The following is a 15,882-nucleotide window of genomic DNA, read 5'->3' as shown; positions in this document are numbered from 1 at the left end:
CGTTAATTTACGACAAATTATTGATTGTTAGAACAAAAGGAAATTGCACGGAATATCTTACGGAATATATCACGGAATTTGCTTAATCGATTGCAAATGTTACTTTATGGATATATATTTTTGTTTTAACGTATTTCGCAAGAATTTTTAGCATGCATTTTCTCGCTTCTGACGTTATTAAAAAGAGATTGACAATGCGAGAGGCCAGGAGCCTTAACTGAACATAAATCCATCATGTGCTGGCGCGTGATAGGCAGTGAACATATTAAAGTGTTAAACATGTTAAGTGTACGAGATCTTCAAGAAATCGAAATAGAGATTTAAATTTCGCGCATTGCCGAGCTTCTTTTGTGCGACGCGTGTCGCTAGCATCACTTTTGCGAGTTTCTATATGGATTGTACCATCTATGTGTATTATCCATGTCTCACTTGACGACTCTGAATTTGCCCGTTGCAGTTGCACTTTCTACACACTCAGGCGAGATAAATATATGCGACGTATTTCGGAGAGAAAGACGCGAAAAAATAAAGTGTAGAAAGTACAATAAACACAGACAACTGTAGTTTCTGAGCCGTTCTATCAGCCATTTTGCATCATTTGAAATTCTACCGACTTATCAACCGGTTGTGTATAGTGTGTCAGCGTTTTTTTTGCCACCCTGATTGGTCGTGATTCAGCAATCTAATCTTTTAGATTCTTGCATAACCAGCGTTGTCGCGCAGTCTGTCGCAAACGATCCACGCAGCCGGTTCCAAACTTCTCTGTAAGTCACAAAATGACGGTCACCAAAGCAGTCTGTGTCCTTCAGGGCGAGCCAGTCAAGGGAACATTGTATTTTGAACAAGCGGTAGGCCTTGTTGATTATTGCTAATTGAATCTAAGTTAACTAGTTAAACTACGTCGAGTGTTCGGGTCGCCAAACCACTCTACATTATACCGGAAATTGTGGCTTTGAGTTTATTGCGTTATTAAAGATATTTTTTTTTAGTCACAAGATTTTGATTTATTCTGAGTATATATTCTCAGTTTCTTATTCCTAAGTTTTATGTAAAGTGTTTAAAACACATTAATAGTCTTGTACGTATATTTTTAAGCTAATTTAAGAAATATGCAGAAAGTCTAATTAGATAATTAGATCAATCATTGACTTTTAAGAACTTTATTTGTAAATATTGTAAGCATTTGATTTGCATTACAGGAAGGTTCAAATACAGTGAAAGTGACTGGAGAGGTTTCCGGTTTGCAGAAAGGCTTACACGGTTTTCATGTTCATGAATTTGGCGATAACACCAATGGTATATATTTAAAAGAAAATATCATTTAAGTGTTTTATTTATTACTTATATGATTTAGGCACGAGAATTCAAAATTATAATAATAGGATTTATATAGAAATCTCTAAATTCTTAGTTTTATATAAAGATTGTTGTTGATTCATAATATAAGAGTATCTCAAAATTAAGATTGCTTATTAACAAATTTTCTAAATTTATATAATCTTATATTTTATTTATCAAATTTTTTTGGATGTATCTTACTGATTTGGTTGCATTAAATTTATTTTTGTCCTCTGTGAAATCAATGGAAAGTTAATTGAGATAAATGAAAAGTAAATATGATATCAATATCTATTTATATGATGATAGTGAGGAGGGATGATAGACAACTTATGTGTGATGACCTTGTAATATCATGTTTCTGCTAATTATAGATTTTCTAATTATAGTTAATTTTTTCTATTACTTTTATCATAATCTTCTGATTTGCAATATTTGATACATTTCATTTAATTAAACATTTTTTTTTATACAAATATATAATTCTCTTTAAATATAAATTTTTTGTCTTGTAGGTTGCACAAGTGCAGGTGCCCACTTCAATCCATTAGGCAAGGAACATGGTGGTCCAAGCCATGCTGAACGTCATGTTGGAGATTTAGGAAACGTGGAGGCTGCTGACAATGGTGTTGCTAAAGTCAACATCTCTGATTCCAAAATCCAACTATGTGGACCGCACAGTATCATTGGACGAACTCTTGTGGTACATATATTCTCATTTTAAATTTCATTATTTTGTTTTAGTAAAATAAGAAACAAACCAATCTTTTTTATTTGCATTGTTATCAATATTAATAAATTTTAATAATCATTATTAATAAAACTTTGAGATTACTCTATTTTTTCAGCATGCTGTAAGGAATATAGTCACAAATTGTAGGAATTCTTATTTTATTAATGGAATTTTCTAATACAGAATATTTTGTTCTTTTATTATATTTTCACTTATCCATTATTCATCTCTTTTTGTCATAATTTTACACATTTGATTTTATATTAATTTTATATTCTAATACATATAATATAGGAAATAGTTTACCTTTCTTTTTTAATTTAAAAGTTTTTTAATTGAAAAGTTTACTTTCGTTAATTTTTTTTTTTTTTTTTAAATAGGTCCATGCTGATCCTGATGATTTGGGTCAGGGCGGCCACGAGCTCTCGAAGACTACCGGCAATGCTGGCGCTCGTTTAGCTTGCGGTGTCATTGGTATCACGAAGGCACAATAAGTGCGTCGAAGATTGAAATGTTAAAAAATGAAGGTTATATTAGAAATATGTTATTTTCTTATTATTCGGCTTTGAACTCAGCTGCGTAAAGCTTTGTTCAAATATTATTCCTTGTTTATTGTAATAAGAACAGCGATCGATTATGGGTTTTGTTCTATAAGATAATACAAAGAAAACGTAATCAAATGTTTTGAATAATGCATGTTATCGCTGAAACATGAAATAAAGAATATTATTTTATGAAACATACTTTCATGATGTATTAGTAATTTCTTAATCTACCACGAATAATGATACAAAATGAGATGACGTTTGGTGGGGCGTTTTTTTTTTTTATCAGAGTTCCCCAGTTGAGTATCCTCTTGAAAGGTAAAGGATGTGTTAACTAATATTTCTTCAAAGCAACATGAGTGATATTGTGTTATAAAAATAGATGAAAAGTAAGCTTTTTATGGAAAATCATCTCTAAAAATTACTTCTAAATGATATAGGAAAATTAGATGAACAAATTTTTTAATATATCTTTTTAATGGTTTACTTATTTTAAGTAAAGTAATTTATATTTCTTCTCAGTTTAAACATTATTCTGCTTAGCTTCTTTATTAATTCAAAAATTCATATTACAGTCATTCGCAATGTTCATCCTATCAGTCTACTGGCTCACGTGCGTACTGTAGCGTTATCTAAATGATCAATACATGCGGAAATATGCCGATAGTCCATTTACCGAATTGGCCTGAATGTTATCTTACCTTATCGTGATAATCGATGGCCATCGATGATGGTCTTGGTCGGTCGTCACGACGCATTTATTGTTAATATCGCAGACGGATACGATATATCAATCTCTACAAGTCGCGCAAATTATATCCATGTCGCGAATAAGTGTGCAAGATGGACCGAGAGCCAGTGTTTTCGGCAATTTAAACGACTATGATGACAGCAGTTCTGAATCCAATGATAGTGAGGAAGAGAGGTATGTACTTTGAAAATTAGAATCTCTGATATCACTTTACATAGAAAAATTAGGTAAATTAGAGATATTGGAACTGAATTTATTTCAATAATTTAGAGAATAGTGTGATAGTTATAGTCAAAAATTGCTCTTCTAATTATATGTATTCTAGTTCACAGAAAGATGTCCCATCATGGGATCTGTTCAAAACTTTTCCCACCCCATCGAGAGATGGGTCTATGCAGAATAATAATTTCTTTAAGAAGATTATTTGGACAGTAAAAGTGCTCGTTTATGGTTTGCTATTCGCTGTAGTTTTTTGCGGTGCCATTGCAGCTAAATCAGCTGTTCTATTTGCCACTTCACAATTGCAGAAAAATCGATTGTTGTCTTATTACGATTTTAGTCTAGGTAAGATTTTAGTTTTGGGAATATGTGATTTAGAAATAATATTTACGATGCAAAAGCTTTTCAATCTGGAATTTTAGATCTTAGATTTAGATTTTAGATCTTAGATTTGGCAACCTAAATTTTGCATGGAATTTTAGATTTGTGTATTTGTGGTTATATTAAAGTTTGAAATTTATGAAATTTCACTGTGGATAAACTACGAATTTTTTAAATTCAAAATAAATATTGGATTTAGAATACAACTTGTAAAAATTAAAATTAACAATGAAGAAAACTTTGAGTTTTTATTATTGTGATTTATTATTGAAAGAAATGATATCACTGAATCTTATCTTATCATTTATGACGTTATTATGTTACAATTCTATCTTACATTCTATTATCATTCTGTTTCGGCAAACATTTCTATCAAAGATTTTTATTTTATATAAAACTACTGATTTATTTAGAGATTGAAGGACATTGGTACGTAATGGAACATACTCAAGGTGGTCTTATAAAATGGACCTGGTGTTTAATTTTTATATTTCTCGTGCCGGAATGCATTAGCCTGTTAAACGCCTTATGGTATTTTTCCTTCAAGAAAAAACCTGAAATACCAAGTATACAAAATCTCCTACTCTTGATAATGATAGAAACAGGACACACGATCGGTTTAGTGCTATTGACTTTCGTCATTCTGCCAGATATTGGCGCAGTGCAAGGTGCTGTTATTTTCTGTTGTCTCTGTTTCGTGCCGGCATTGTTAAGTAAGTTTAATTGATAAATCTCTACTTTACAATATTTTAAAGACATATTAATATCGTTGCTTAATATAAAATGATGAAACGTGTACTTCTTTTTCTACTTCTCACTCGTTAATTCAATTGTTAAATCCTAATATTATTAATATTTAACAGATTTACTTTCGCAAAACGGAAAGAATCGGAATTTGACGGTAAAAATGATAACGTTGTTCTTCGTTTTCGACATATTGTCATTAGTTGCACAACTCAGTGGAATGTTTCTACGGCCCTTGATTGAACATGATGTTAGTAAAACTTCCACATGGCTCTTTCCCATTGCATTGTTATTATGTTCAATTCGTTGGTGGGGTAACTTTGTGTCATCTCACAGCAACATTGGTACGTATGAATCTTAAGCGTTGCTTTATAAATTAAATTCATTATTAAATTTATCGTTTAAAAATTTCTTATAAAAAAAATCTTTTGGCTTGTGAAGATAAAAGAAAGATTCACATCATCTTAAAGAGACTAACCAATAATACATACATGAAATAATGATAATGTATCTTTCAAGATCTATAATCGATTTTTTATCATATGTTTTTAATGTATCGTTGAGTTAGTTGAAATTCTTACAGCGTAATTATGGCGTAAATGACAAAACATGATATTGTAATTGAAATCATTATTTTGATAATTGTAAAGGAGGCGGGCTTCCTTACCTATTTGCCTGAAACTTTGGAATATTATATATTTTATTGCGCAAAATAGCAGTGTGAAAGTTAAAATCGTCGCTTTTAAGTAAAACAAAAATAATAAGGTGTTAAAAAGTGACAGTTTGAAGATTGGAAAAGCATGTGAATAGCGCACGAGCATATAGCATGCGCAGTAAAATGAGCGAAAAATTTGAAATATGGTTTAAGAATATAAACTCTAGTTTTGTAATAAAAAAATTGAATAATATATTTTTTAGCGAGGAATTTTCAATGGGGTGTTTTGCGCAATAAAATACACAATATTTCAAATCGGTGAGGAAACCCGTCTTCTTGAGAATTACTATTATATTTAATGACTAAAATAGGTCTGCTGCGTTACCTGTCGTCTGTGAAGAAGAATCTTGAAGCAAGCCAACACATCGTACAAGGAGGAGTGTCCATTTGGAGAACGTTCATCTTTATTGCAGGTGTTCTCATCGTCAATATGTGCGATGGAATAAACGTCGAAGACTTCTTGTCGCCCAAATTCAGTGAAGGACACAAGATTAGATTAGTCCCAGCTACTCCAGGGGACGTTTCTCATGATCATGTCTTCTTCACTTGTTTCACTAACATCGTATTCCAAGAACATTCTTATTTTTTAATTGAAAACGGTTCTATACCTTTTTACGTTCTGGCAGTTCAAGCTGTCTGCGCCATAGTGGTATATCAAGCTTGTAAGTACTTGTCTAGATAATTGAACTCACTAAAGTCACATTATGAGAGAACTTTGTATAAATATAAATAGAAGTGAAATTAAAAAAATGTTTTATAGAATATTTAAGGGAAATTAAATCAAATTCCAACAATTTCAGGCAAATTTGCCTACAGGAGTCAGATGCATCAATTTGGTTTCGCATTTCCAACAAGTTTAGTCAGTTTTGGAACAGTGTGCTTGATTGTATCCTTGTGCATTACTAGGAACAAAGACATTTGTGCCTTCAATGATGTCGTACCAGATTACCTTCTCTTCGGAGACACTACATTTAGAGATTGGAGAGAGTTTTTTACCAATTGGTATGTTTGGTGCTGGCCAATATGGCTATTATCGCAAATATGGATTACGATGCATCTGTGGACCACCGAAAATGAAAGACTGGCGCTAGTAGAGAAAATATTCTCCACGATTATTTATGATTCACTTATGATCGATCAAGGTTTAGCTCTGAATAGAAGAACACAATATGAAAATGTTATTGAAGACGATAAGAGAATCAATGATAACACTCAATTTCCAGTAAGAAGTTAAAGAGAAATAACCTGTTATTAAATATTTTTTCGATTTATTGTCATTATTCTATTTGTTATTAGTCAATGAAAATTTCAGAATGGCATACTAAGAAATAAAACTATCGGGATGAGTTTAGATAATGAAATAAGTCAACAGGAATTAAACGATATCGATCTGGATACAACGGACAATAAACGCAAGGATCGGGTTACGAAAATTTATGCATGCGCCACGATGTGGCATGAAGAAAAAAACGAGATGAATCAGTTGATAAATAGTATTCTGCGATTAGACAAGGATCAGTGCGCAATGTACGTCACACAGAAACATTACAAAATTTACATTAAGGATTATTATGAGCTGGAAAGTAAGTTTATAAACTATTATAAACTATTACAATTTATTATAAACTATTACAATTAAAAGACATGTAACAATTTAGAAATTACAAGTTTCCTTTCAATAATAAACATTGGTTTAATTATAAGTGTTAGTTTCAATTATAAATTTCTCTTTTATTAGCGCATATCTTTTTCGACGACGCATTTTGCTGCATGCATGGCTGCATTGGTTCATGCGATCACGACGAGAATGAGACACAAGTCAATCAGTATGTGGAGATACTGGTAGAAACGGTTCAAAGAAATGTGGAGAACATGTATATGCGTTCTTCGCCGCCCATCAAATATCCGACACCTTATGGCGGTCGTCTTATGTGGACATTGCCAGGGAAAACTCAACTGATAGTTCATCTGAAGGATAATAATAAGATTAGACACAGAAAACGATGGAGTCAGGTATGAGCAAATAGATATAGAAATACTCAATTGCAATAAGCAAATTGAGCGCAGACTGCGCGCAAATTGGCAGCAAATTTGATAAAAAATTTACACCAAAACCATAGCTATCTGTGTCTTCATTCAGCTACGGTTTTGGCGACAGAGCTTGCTGTCGGGCAATTGCTGTAGATTTGCAGCAAAAACCGCGCAGAGCCTGCGGCGCAGCAAGGTCTACGCGGTTTCTGCCGCCAATCTGCCGTCAGATTGCTACAAATTCTGCACGGTTTTTGCTGCAAATCTGCAGCAATTATCCGACAACAGGCTCTGTAGCATATCTGGCGACAGTTTGGCAGCAAGATTTGATATAACAGATCTTGCATCAAATTTGTTATCTATTTGCCATCAAAAATTGGTAGCAAGTTCTGCTCGAAATCTGTTCGCGCAGGTTTGGCTATCTGGGTAGGTATAGAAATAAATACGTAAACGCATAAGTGAGTAGATAGATATCTTATAAAATTTTTATTAAGCATAATTATAAATTCTTAAAATCAGTATTATATCATCTAGGTCATGTACATGTATTACCTTCTGGGTTATCGTCTAATGGCACTGCCGATCGACGTGGATCGAAAAGAGATCATCGCTGCAAATACATACATTCTTACGTTAGACGGAGATATTGACTTCCAGCCGTCAGCTGTAAAAGTTCTAGTAGATCTGATGAAGAAGGATAAGGATCTCGGTGCTGCATGTGGTCGGATACATCCGGTCGGATCAGGTATAGAGCACAGGATGAGATAAATTGATGTTAAATATTTTAACCGAAGTAATGACATAGATTTTTTCTGTTCGTTAACTGACTGACACGGCTTCAGAAAAATTTATCTGAAAAATTGATCTTAGACGACTTCGTAACAAATTATAATGTATATAGCTACTTAGATATTTTATAGAAATTTATAAAAAAATATGTGCATTAAGAAAAGGCGCATTGCAATTGATCTATTTTAATTTATTTGTTATTCAACTATTGCACTATTATCACACTACTCAACCCTAAAATTGTTTGTGTAGCATTTATTAAGATCTTTTGAACTTCTAAATTTTTTATTGTGTTAATAGGTCCAATAGTTTGGATTCAAAAGTTCGAATATGCCATTGGTCATTGGTTACAAAAATCTACGGAGCACACAATCGGTTGTGTTTTATGCAGTCCTGGCTGTTTCTCCCTGTTTAGAGCGAATGCATTGATGCAGAACAATGTAATGGCAAAATATGCTACCAAGTCGACCGAGGCTAGGCATTATATCCAGTATGATCAAGGCGAGGATCGATGGCTGTGCACGTTGCTGCTCCAAGTGGGTTCACGGGTAAATCGTTATTTTTTATATTAAAAAATAAAAACAAATAAAGCAATGTATAAGTAATAAAAATAATATTAAAATTTTATTTTATCAGGTTGAATATTCGGCAGCTAGCGATGCATATACTCACGCACCGGAAGTCTTCAAAGATGTCTTCATACAACGTCGCAGATGGATTCCCTCCACTCTCGCGAATATATTCGACTTGCTGATGACAGCTAGACTAACGAGGAAGAAAAATAATGACATCTCGTGGCTATATATCGCTTATCAATGGGTTCTGATGGGTGCATACTTTATACGTTTGATCAATGTAACATTAATTTTAATGTTCTTATGCTAATATTATCGATGCTTATTTTGAAGGGAGCACTATCTTAGGACCTGGTACGATATTCTTGATGTTAGTCGGTGCATTCGTTTCTGCTTTTCATATCGATAACTGGACCAGCTTTTTGTATAATCTAATTCCAATTGGCGTGTTCGTTGGAGTTTGTTTTACCTGCAAGGAGCGCATACAGGTACAACTATAATAATAGTGGCTATAATAATAGGTAATAGTGCTTTATAAACATAGAAAGTGCATAGAAATGAAACACTAAGTACTAATGCTACCAGATATAGCAATTGCTACACCTTTCTCTCTCACGAATTTACTAGATTAGTTAATAATTTTGGATTGAAAGCAACAGCGTCTGATGAGTATTATTAATTTGTGCAGTTATTAATGGCTGAGATCATCAGCGTTATTTACGGACTGGTAATGATAATCGTTCTGGTGGGAATCATGTTGCAAATTGCGGAAGATGGATGGCTTGCACCCAGCAGTCTTCTCTTCTTTATTGTCGCGATACAGTTGATTGTGGCTGGCCTATTACATCCCCAGGAGTGGACGTGTCTGTTGTGCGGTGTTATTTATTACATTACTGTGCCGTCCATGTACATGTTGTTGACCATCTTTTCCATTTTCAACGTGCACAACGTCACGTGGGGCACGCGAGAGAAGAAGAAAAATATTGTAAGTATTCCACTGTTTGCTAAATCCGATTTATTCGAAGATATATTGTACGTCCCGTACGGGAAATAATTTTAAAAGATTACTCCTAATTCTAAAAAATAATCATGTAATGAAATATTAAAACAGTCTCAAGAAGAACAAAGATCATCAAAAACTGGCAATTCCGGAAATGTGATAGGAAAATGGAACAAGCAGAATAAAAATCAAAAGGACGGTTCATTGGATTTTTCATTAGGAAATCTTTTCAGATGCATCTGTTGCATTAATACAGGGATCAGTCACGAAGAGAGGCGACTGAATGAAATTAACGACTCTTTACAACAAATAGATAAACGTCTGAGATTGCTAGACAGGTTTGATAAAATCGTTATTTTCAGTTATGTTTGAAACAAGTTATTTTGAATTTATCGAACTAATTATTTTATCATAAAGAGTCGGTATTTCTTCCATATAGTACATAATTAATTATTGATACTTATAGATCTTAATCGAAATTATTAATACTTACAGATTAGCACGTATAGAGACTAGTAGCATCATCCAATCATCTCCGCACACTAATAAATATACAAGATTATATTCGCCGATAGAAGAGACGATAGAAGAAGGATTGAATCAGGATATTGAATTACAACACATAAGAGACGATAATAAAAGTGAGAATGGGGATGGTGACGAGTATAGTGACGTTTTGACGCAAATGTCGGTGACTTCGAGTCACGAACATTCCAGCTTCCTCATCAGTCCATACTGGCTCCAAGATGAGAGAATGCGAAAAGGTGAGGTGGATTTTCTGTCGAACCATGAAGAGGAATTTTGGAAAGAATTGATCGAGAAATACTTACGACCTATTGAAACCGATGAAGAGAGTCAGGCAAGCACGTCTTATCTTTATCTTATTTTGTAAGATAATGTTCGGAATTACTTATATTTTCGGTGCTATTTTTAAGAGCTACGCTTACTTTTTTTCCATTGCTTCTCCCGCGTATCTATCGAGCCTGGTGACTGACTGTTACGGCACTTAGCCTCAGAACCGTCAATTTCATAAGAATTACAGAAATCTCTTTAATTTATAGAAGGTTCTTATGCGTGTTTTATTTTTATATAATACTATGCGTTTCTTTATCTGCGCTATCAATATATTTATATTATTATTAAAAAGATAGAATATTAGTTGCAATGAGAAATTTAAAAAAATTAAGCAGAAGTCCCGCAGTTCTTATGAAGTCGACGGTCTTGAAACTATGTTTCGCGACAGTCAGTTGTGAATCTTGACGGATAAACAATGAGAAGCAATGAGAAGAAAGTAAGTGTATTTTTTGAAAATAGCTTCAAAGGTGTAATTCGAACGTATACATATACATATTACTGTAAGATAAAATTTATTTTTATCTTATAAGAAAAAGGCGAAGTGAGAATAATCGACGGAAACTTCTTGTGTGGTAATAAACTCTTGCTACTGTATTATTGTGCTTGACCATGTAATATATTTTCTTTAGAAAAAGATAACTCAGGAACTGATGGAATGTCGCAACTCGTATTTGCTGAGATTCTTTATGTTAAATGCCTTACTTGTGCTAAGCATGTTCCTCATGCAATTGAATAAGGAAGTCCTGCATTTGCAATGGCCATTGAGTATAAAGTACAATATTACATACGTTGAAGAAAGAAGCGAGGTGAATATTCTAGTGATAATTATATTATATATTTCGTTAAACATATAATTTACTAACTAACTTTTTTAACCATTATGTATTATTACAATATAATTTTTTACAGGTGCATTTGACAAAACAATATTTAAGGCTCGAGCCAATTGGTTGTCTATTTATTATTGGATTTATTAGCATATTAGGCATCCAGTTCATTGCTATGTTAATTCATCGATTTGACACATTCACCCATGTGCTCGCTAACATGAAGATCAAACTTTTCTGTTGTACTAAAGTAATATCTTTAAATTATTTAATCATACCTAATATTCTTTATTTTTTTCAATAAATATATTAAATATAGCATATATAATTAAAAATGGATTTATTTCAAAGAAAGACTAGATAAATATATTTTATGTATAGATTAGCAACTCATGTAGCTTTTATTATTTTTATAGGTGACTTCTTCAGAAGACAGCACTGTTGAGAATGATGCTGATGTTATAGCACAGGGACTTCAACGTATGGCAGAGGATGATATAACTAATGAATATAGACGCACTACCATGACTGCTTCCAATAGAAGAAGGACTGTTCATGAATTAACACAGAATTCACAATCGCCATTGAGGAAAATAGGGAATTTTGAAAAACTATTTCGACGAAAACTCCGTAATCCAAACGTATCAGGTATGTTTTATGTATAGAGAAATAGCATAAATTATTAAGATTATAATCCAAGTTAATTTTATTATCTAAAAAATTAAGTTCAATATATTTTGAATTTGCGATGCAAAACATGCTGAACAATATGTTAAGCATTCTATTAATCTAGATACTTATATGTGAATGTAATAATATTTATTAAGCAAAATTGATTTAGCAAAATTTATACACACTTTTGCGTGATATTTTTTATTGAATACATTATATACTTTGCAGGTTTATCACAACACATTTCTTCACGAATGTCAAAGAGCGCATTCAGTGTTTTCGAACGAAGACGGTCAACGATTTTAGCAAAAAGAAAGAAACAACAGCCGTACGATATTTATGATAATGCTAATGATTTAAGAAATTCATCAGACACTCAGTTACCAACACTAAATGCTAATCAATTTCAGTATGATAATCCCGGATTCAGGCAGGATGAAAATATATGAGGATTTTTCATTATATATTGATATATTAAAGACGATATTTGCAATATTTTATTTTTTAATCTTAAACTTACATTTGTATCAATAGATAAATCAGATAAAATATAAACAACAATTTTTTAAAATTTCTGTACAGATAGCTAAGTAATATCTTCTTTGTATTAAAATTATCACTGAAAAAAAATTCTTCAATATAATTATCATTTAATGTTTTTTGATATTATAATTGTTCTTATAATTTACATCTTCACTCAAAACATTGTGTCCACAGTTTTATTTGGAAGTCAATAGAAATATTTGAAAGTGAATCTTTTTTCTTTGTGTTAAATAAAAATTCGAGTTTGAATAATTAAAAAAATTTCAAGTATTTAATGACTTTCAGTAGCATCAATGTTTTTTGTGACCCTTACGGCCTCGAGATCCTGACGATTTTCCACTGCTAGGACTTGGAGGAACAACAATACGACCGGCAGCAATTTCGTCGCGGTCGGCGGATTTTTCAATCTGATTTTGTGCGTCGAGAAAAAACATGAGATCCCGGATTTGTTCCTTGAGATCAACGATTTCCGTTTCTTTAGTAGTTTTTAATTCGGACAGTTCATCTTGCAATGTTTTGTATTTTGTTTGCCATGAAGTCTGGTTCAATTGCAAGGCTTTCCTCAACTCTTTCTCTTCAGTTAATTCCGCTTGTATTTGTGTTAACTTACTAGTGGACTGTTGCAGACGTTTTTCCAGTGTCTGCTTGTCGCGATTGAGTGCGGAAAACTGCTTCTAATATAAAAAATATTTACTTTGTAAAAAGTCTAACCGATAAAAAAATTAGGAAAAAAAAATTAGAGAGTAGAAAACAAAAGATATAAGAAAGAAAAAGAGAAGAATTGTTTACCTTAAAGTGCAAATTCTCTTCTAGCACTTCCCCCAGCTTGTCTCTCAACTCGGTGATGTCGGTCTTGGAACGTTGTTCCGAACGGCTGAGCTTCTCTTCAAAATATTGACGTTGCGTTTCCAATTGCGACGTTAATAAGTACGTGAACTCCAGTTGCACCGAGTCAACCTTCTCTTCTACAGCAGCACCTTCGCTTTTAGACTCGGTACGACCGCCTTCTACCATTTTGCCATCCTTGTCTTGTAGCAGCCGGTGCACAAAATTGTCACCGACATAATCCCAGACACGATTGTTGCCGAGTTGCATCGCGTAACAGTGATGTGTGTCTCGGTAGTGCTCAAATGCATGGCCCTGATGATAACGCGAGCAGCCCACATGACCGCAGATTAAGCAGATCCATAAGGCGTCATTACTGGCATCTGCAACTATAAAATTCCCCCCAAAACATGAAAAATATCTTAAAACGAATACTGAATTTTATAGAAACTTTTAGCACTTCGATATTTTTTAGAGTATAAAGTGTAATGAAAGAATTATTAGGTTTAAAGAAAGAAGAATAACTAAGACGGCAATATTAAATTTCAAATAACACAAAGTTAGAGGAACACTTACCACATTCCATGCAACGACTATCAGCTAATGGTTCTGGTGTCTGGGCGTATCGACAGATGGGACAAGATGTATCGCCCCACTTCACGAGACAACTAGAATGGAAAGTATGGTTGCACAATATTGTCAGGATTCCATCTACACTTTCGTCCATCCTTTCTAAGCAGACAGGGCATGATGGTAATTCTGTATGTCCACTCAAAGGCATCCCGTTGTCTCCTACTTCGACTTTAGACACAAATACCATGTGACAAACTACATCAGGTTCCAGAGAGTTATAAGGAGCGCCATTGAAGGTTTCGTAAAATTCACTGGCTGCACTCTAAAATACATCCAAAATTTAACTTTATAACTTTGATCATTATAACTCTAGATATAGGCATATTTATTCTTATAGTACACCAATTATTTTATTTTTTAAATAATTATTTCTTATTACAAAATTGACTTTTTTAAAATATCAGAAAAAATTTAAGTATTAATGGTACTTACCGATGATCTAAAGGTGATTAAAGCCATGTACTGATTAGGGCTACCATTTCTGAGTATCCTAAAATGTTGTATGTCTTGATGACAAGCTGCAGTGAAAGTTAAGAGATCATGGCAAGTCATTGTTGCTGGTACTGATAACATACAGATGGTATGACTGCGATCTGCAGCACAGCGCATTTCAGTCAGTTCACTTAAGCAAACAAAGATAATAATCAATATTGTATTTTGTATTGAAATCTGTTAACATATAGGTCAAATGTTTTTCAATGCAATCTAATAACTTACTCTTCCTTGAAGAGGTGAAGGATGCCTTTTGTGACTTCAACAAATGGATTTCCTGAGAAGAAATTAATTTGATCTGGTGATGTACAAGCAGTAGCACCAGTTACCTCTCCAGAACTAGAAATTGCAACATGGTTAGAGTTTGCAAATGAAGTTTCTTCAGAATTAGCTCTTGAAGATGAATGTGATTTGCTTGTGCCTTGGCTCAATAACAATGGGGATGTACTTTCTGCTGAATTTGTATACGTTTCCACATTGATATCTTTTGGTTCCCTGCAACCTCTCATTTTCATAGCCATTGTACCTGCACATTAACATTTTTATCCATTCTTAGAAACGAGTTTAATATATATTCTTATGTTAATGTATCAAACAAAAAACGATATATTATACATACATTGGATTATTTTTTTGATATAATAAACAAATAATAATAAGATATTTATGTAGTAGAGTTGATTGATATTTTTAGTCACTTTCAATCAAGGTTATATTATTAAATCATTAATAGCGATTATATTTTGGTTAATATATTAAGTACCAAAGTATTTTTACTCACTGGTAGATTCTTCTAATTCTAAATCACAGATTTCAATGCGAATAACGCACAGAGACACCAGAACAGCAGACGAACTCATGCCACATAATTAAATTATAGCATATCATGCTAAATATTTCCCATTGTTTATTTTATTGTAAATGTCGTCGCCATACTTGTTTACTGCTATTCACCTAGAAGTAAGCAATGTAATAGATGGCTAAATACTGTGACGATAACTCGAATACATCAATTGAAGTTATTTATTACGGGGCTGGTAGGGGGGGCTCTGTTTCGAAAATCATGTTTGCTGGGTAAAAATACTCTGTTTTGATTTGTGCATTTCTGAAGATGGATAAAAATTCACCAATCAAAGCAGAATACTTCTATTTAGTAAACAATTCAGCACGAAAACAAAAAGCACCGTTCCATTTCATTCCAATGGCTCCGAGCAAGG

At 33.0% G+C, this 15,882-nt stretch overlaps 3 protein-coding genes across 3 annotated transcripts in view; 2 read left to right on the top strand and 1 right to left on the bottom strand.

The window, feature by feature from the left end:
• The window catches only part of LOC116843343 (superoxide dismutase [Cu-Zn]), a 19,566-nt gene extending 16,761 nt beyond the window's left edge, over positions 1–2,805 (top strand). Inside the window, exons 2-5 of the mRNA XM_032813707.1 lie at positions 695–848; positions 1,200–1,296; positions 1,854–2,041; positions 2,452–2,805. Of these exons, the coding sequence (XP_032669598.1) occupies positions 695–848; positions 1,200–1,296; positions 1,854–2,041; positions 2,452–2,565 (553 nt within the window). The 3' untranslated portion in view covers positions 2,566–2,805. The remainder of the gene's footprint in view (positions 1–694; positions 849–1,199; positions 1,297–1,853; positions 2,042–2,451) is intronic.
• A 521-nt stretch (positions 2,806–3,326) lies between these two features.
• Positions 3,327–12,844, top strand: LOC116843339 (chitin synthase chs-2-like). The gene is made up of 19 exons (XM_032813704.1): positions 3,327–3,541; positions 3,693–3,931; positions 4,381–4,680; positions 4,831–5,055; positions 5,738–6,088; positions 6,227–6,648; positions 6,739–7,009; positions 7,165–7,439; positions 7,989–8,199; positions 8,544–8,791; positions 8,880–9,072; positions 9,152–9,306; positions 9,507–9,803; positions 9,930–10,156; positions 10,314–10,677; positions 11,303–11,479; positions 11,583–11,750; positions 11,917–12,148; positions 12,401–12,844. Exons 1-19 carry the CDS (start codon positions 3,438–3,440, stop codon positions 12,619–12,621), a joined length of 4,680 nt encoding a protein of 1,559 aa, XP_032669595.1. The 5' UTR covers positions 3,327–3,437; the 3' UTR covers positions 12,622–12,844.
• Positions 12,645–15,848, bottom strand: LOC116843341 (BRCA1-associated protein). Its single transcript, XM_032813706.1, has 7 exons — positions 15,696–15,848; positions 15,447–15,619; positions 14,891–15,191; positions 14,606–14,795; positions 14,117–14,435; positions 13,505–13,929; positions 12,645–13,389 (listed from the first exon to the last, which is right to left on the bottom strand). Exons 2-7 carry the CDS (start codon positions 15,523–15,525, stop codon positions 13,006–13,008), a joined length of 1,698 nt encoding a protein of 565 aa, XP_032669597.1. The 5' UTR covers positions 15,526–15,619; positions 15,696–15,848; the 3' UTR covers positions 12,645–13,005.
• Positions 15,849–15,882: the final 34 nt, after the last annotated feature.

This window comes from Odontomachus brunneus, unplaced genomic scaffold (assembly GCF_010583005.1).
Source record: "Odontomachus brunneus isolate Ranch 3 - 2012 unplaced genomic scaffold, Obru_v1 Obru_scaffold_031, whole genome shotgun sequence".
NCBI classification, from domain to species: domain Eukaryota; kingdom Metazoa; phylum Arthropoda; class Insecta; order Hymenoptera; family Formicidae; genus Odontomachus; species Odontomachus brunneus.
Note: the sequence above shows the minus strand (reverse complement) of the source record. Positions and strands in the feature narration are given on the sequence as shown.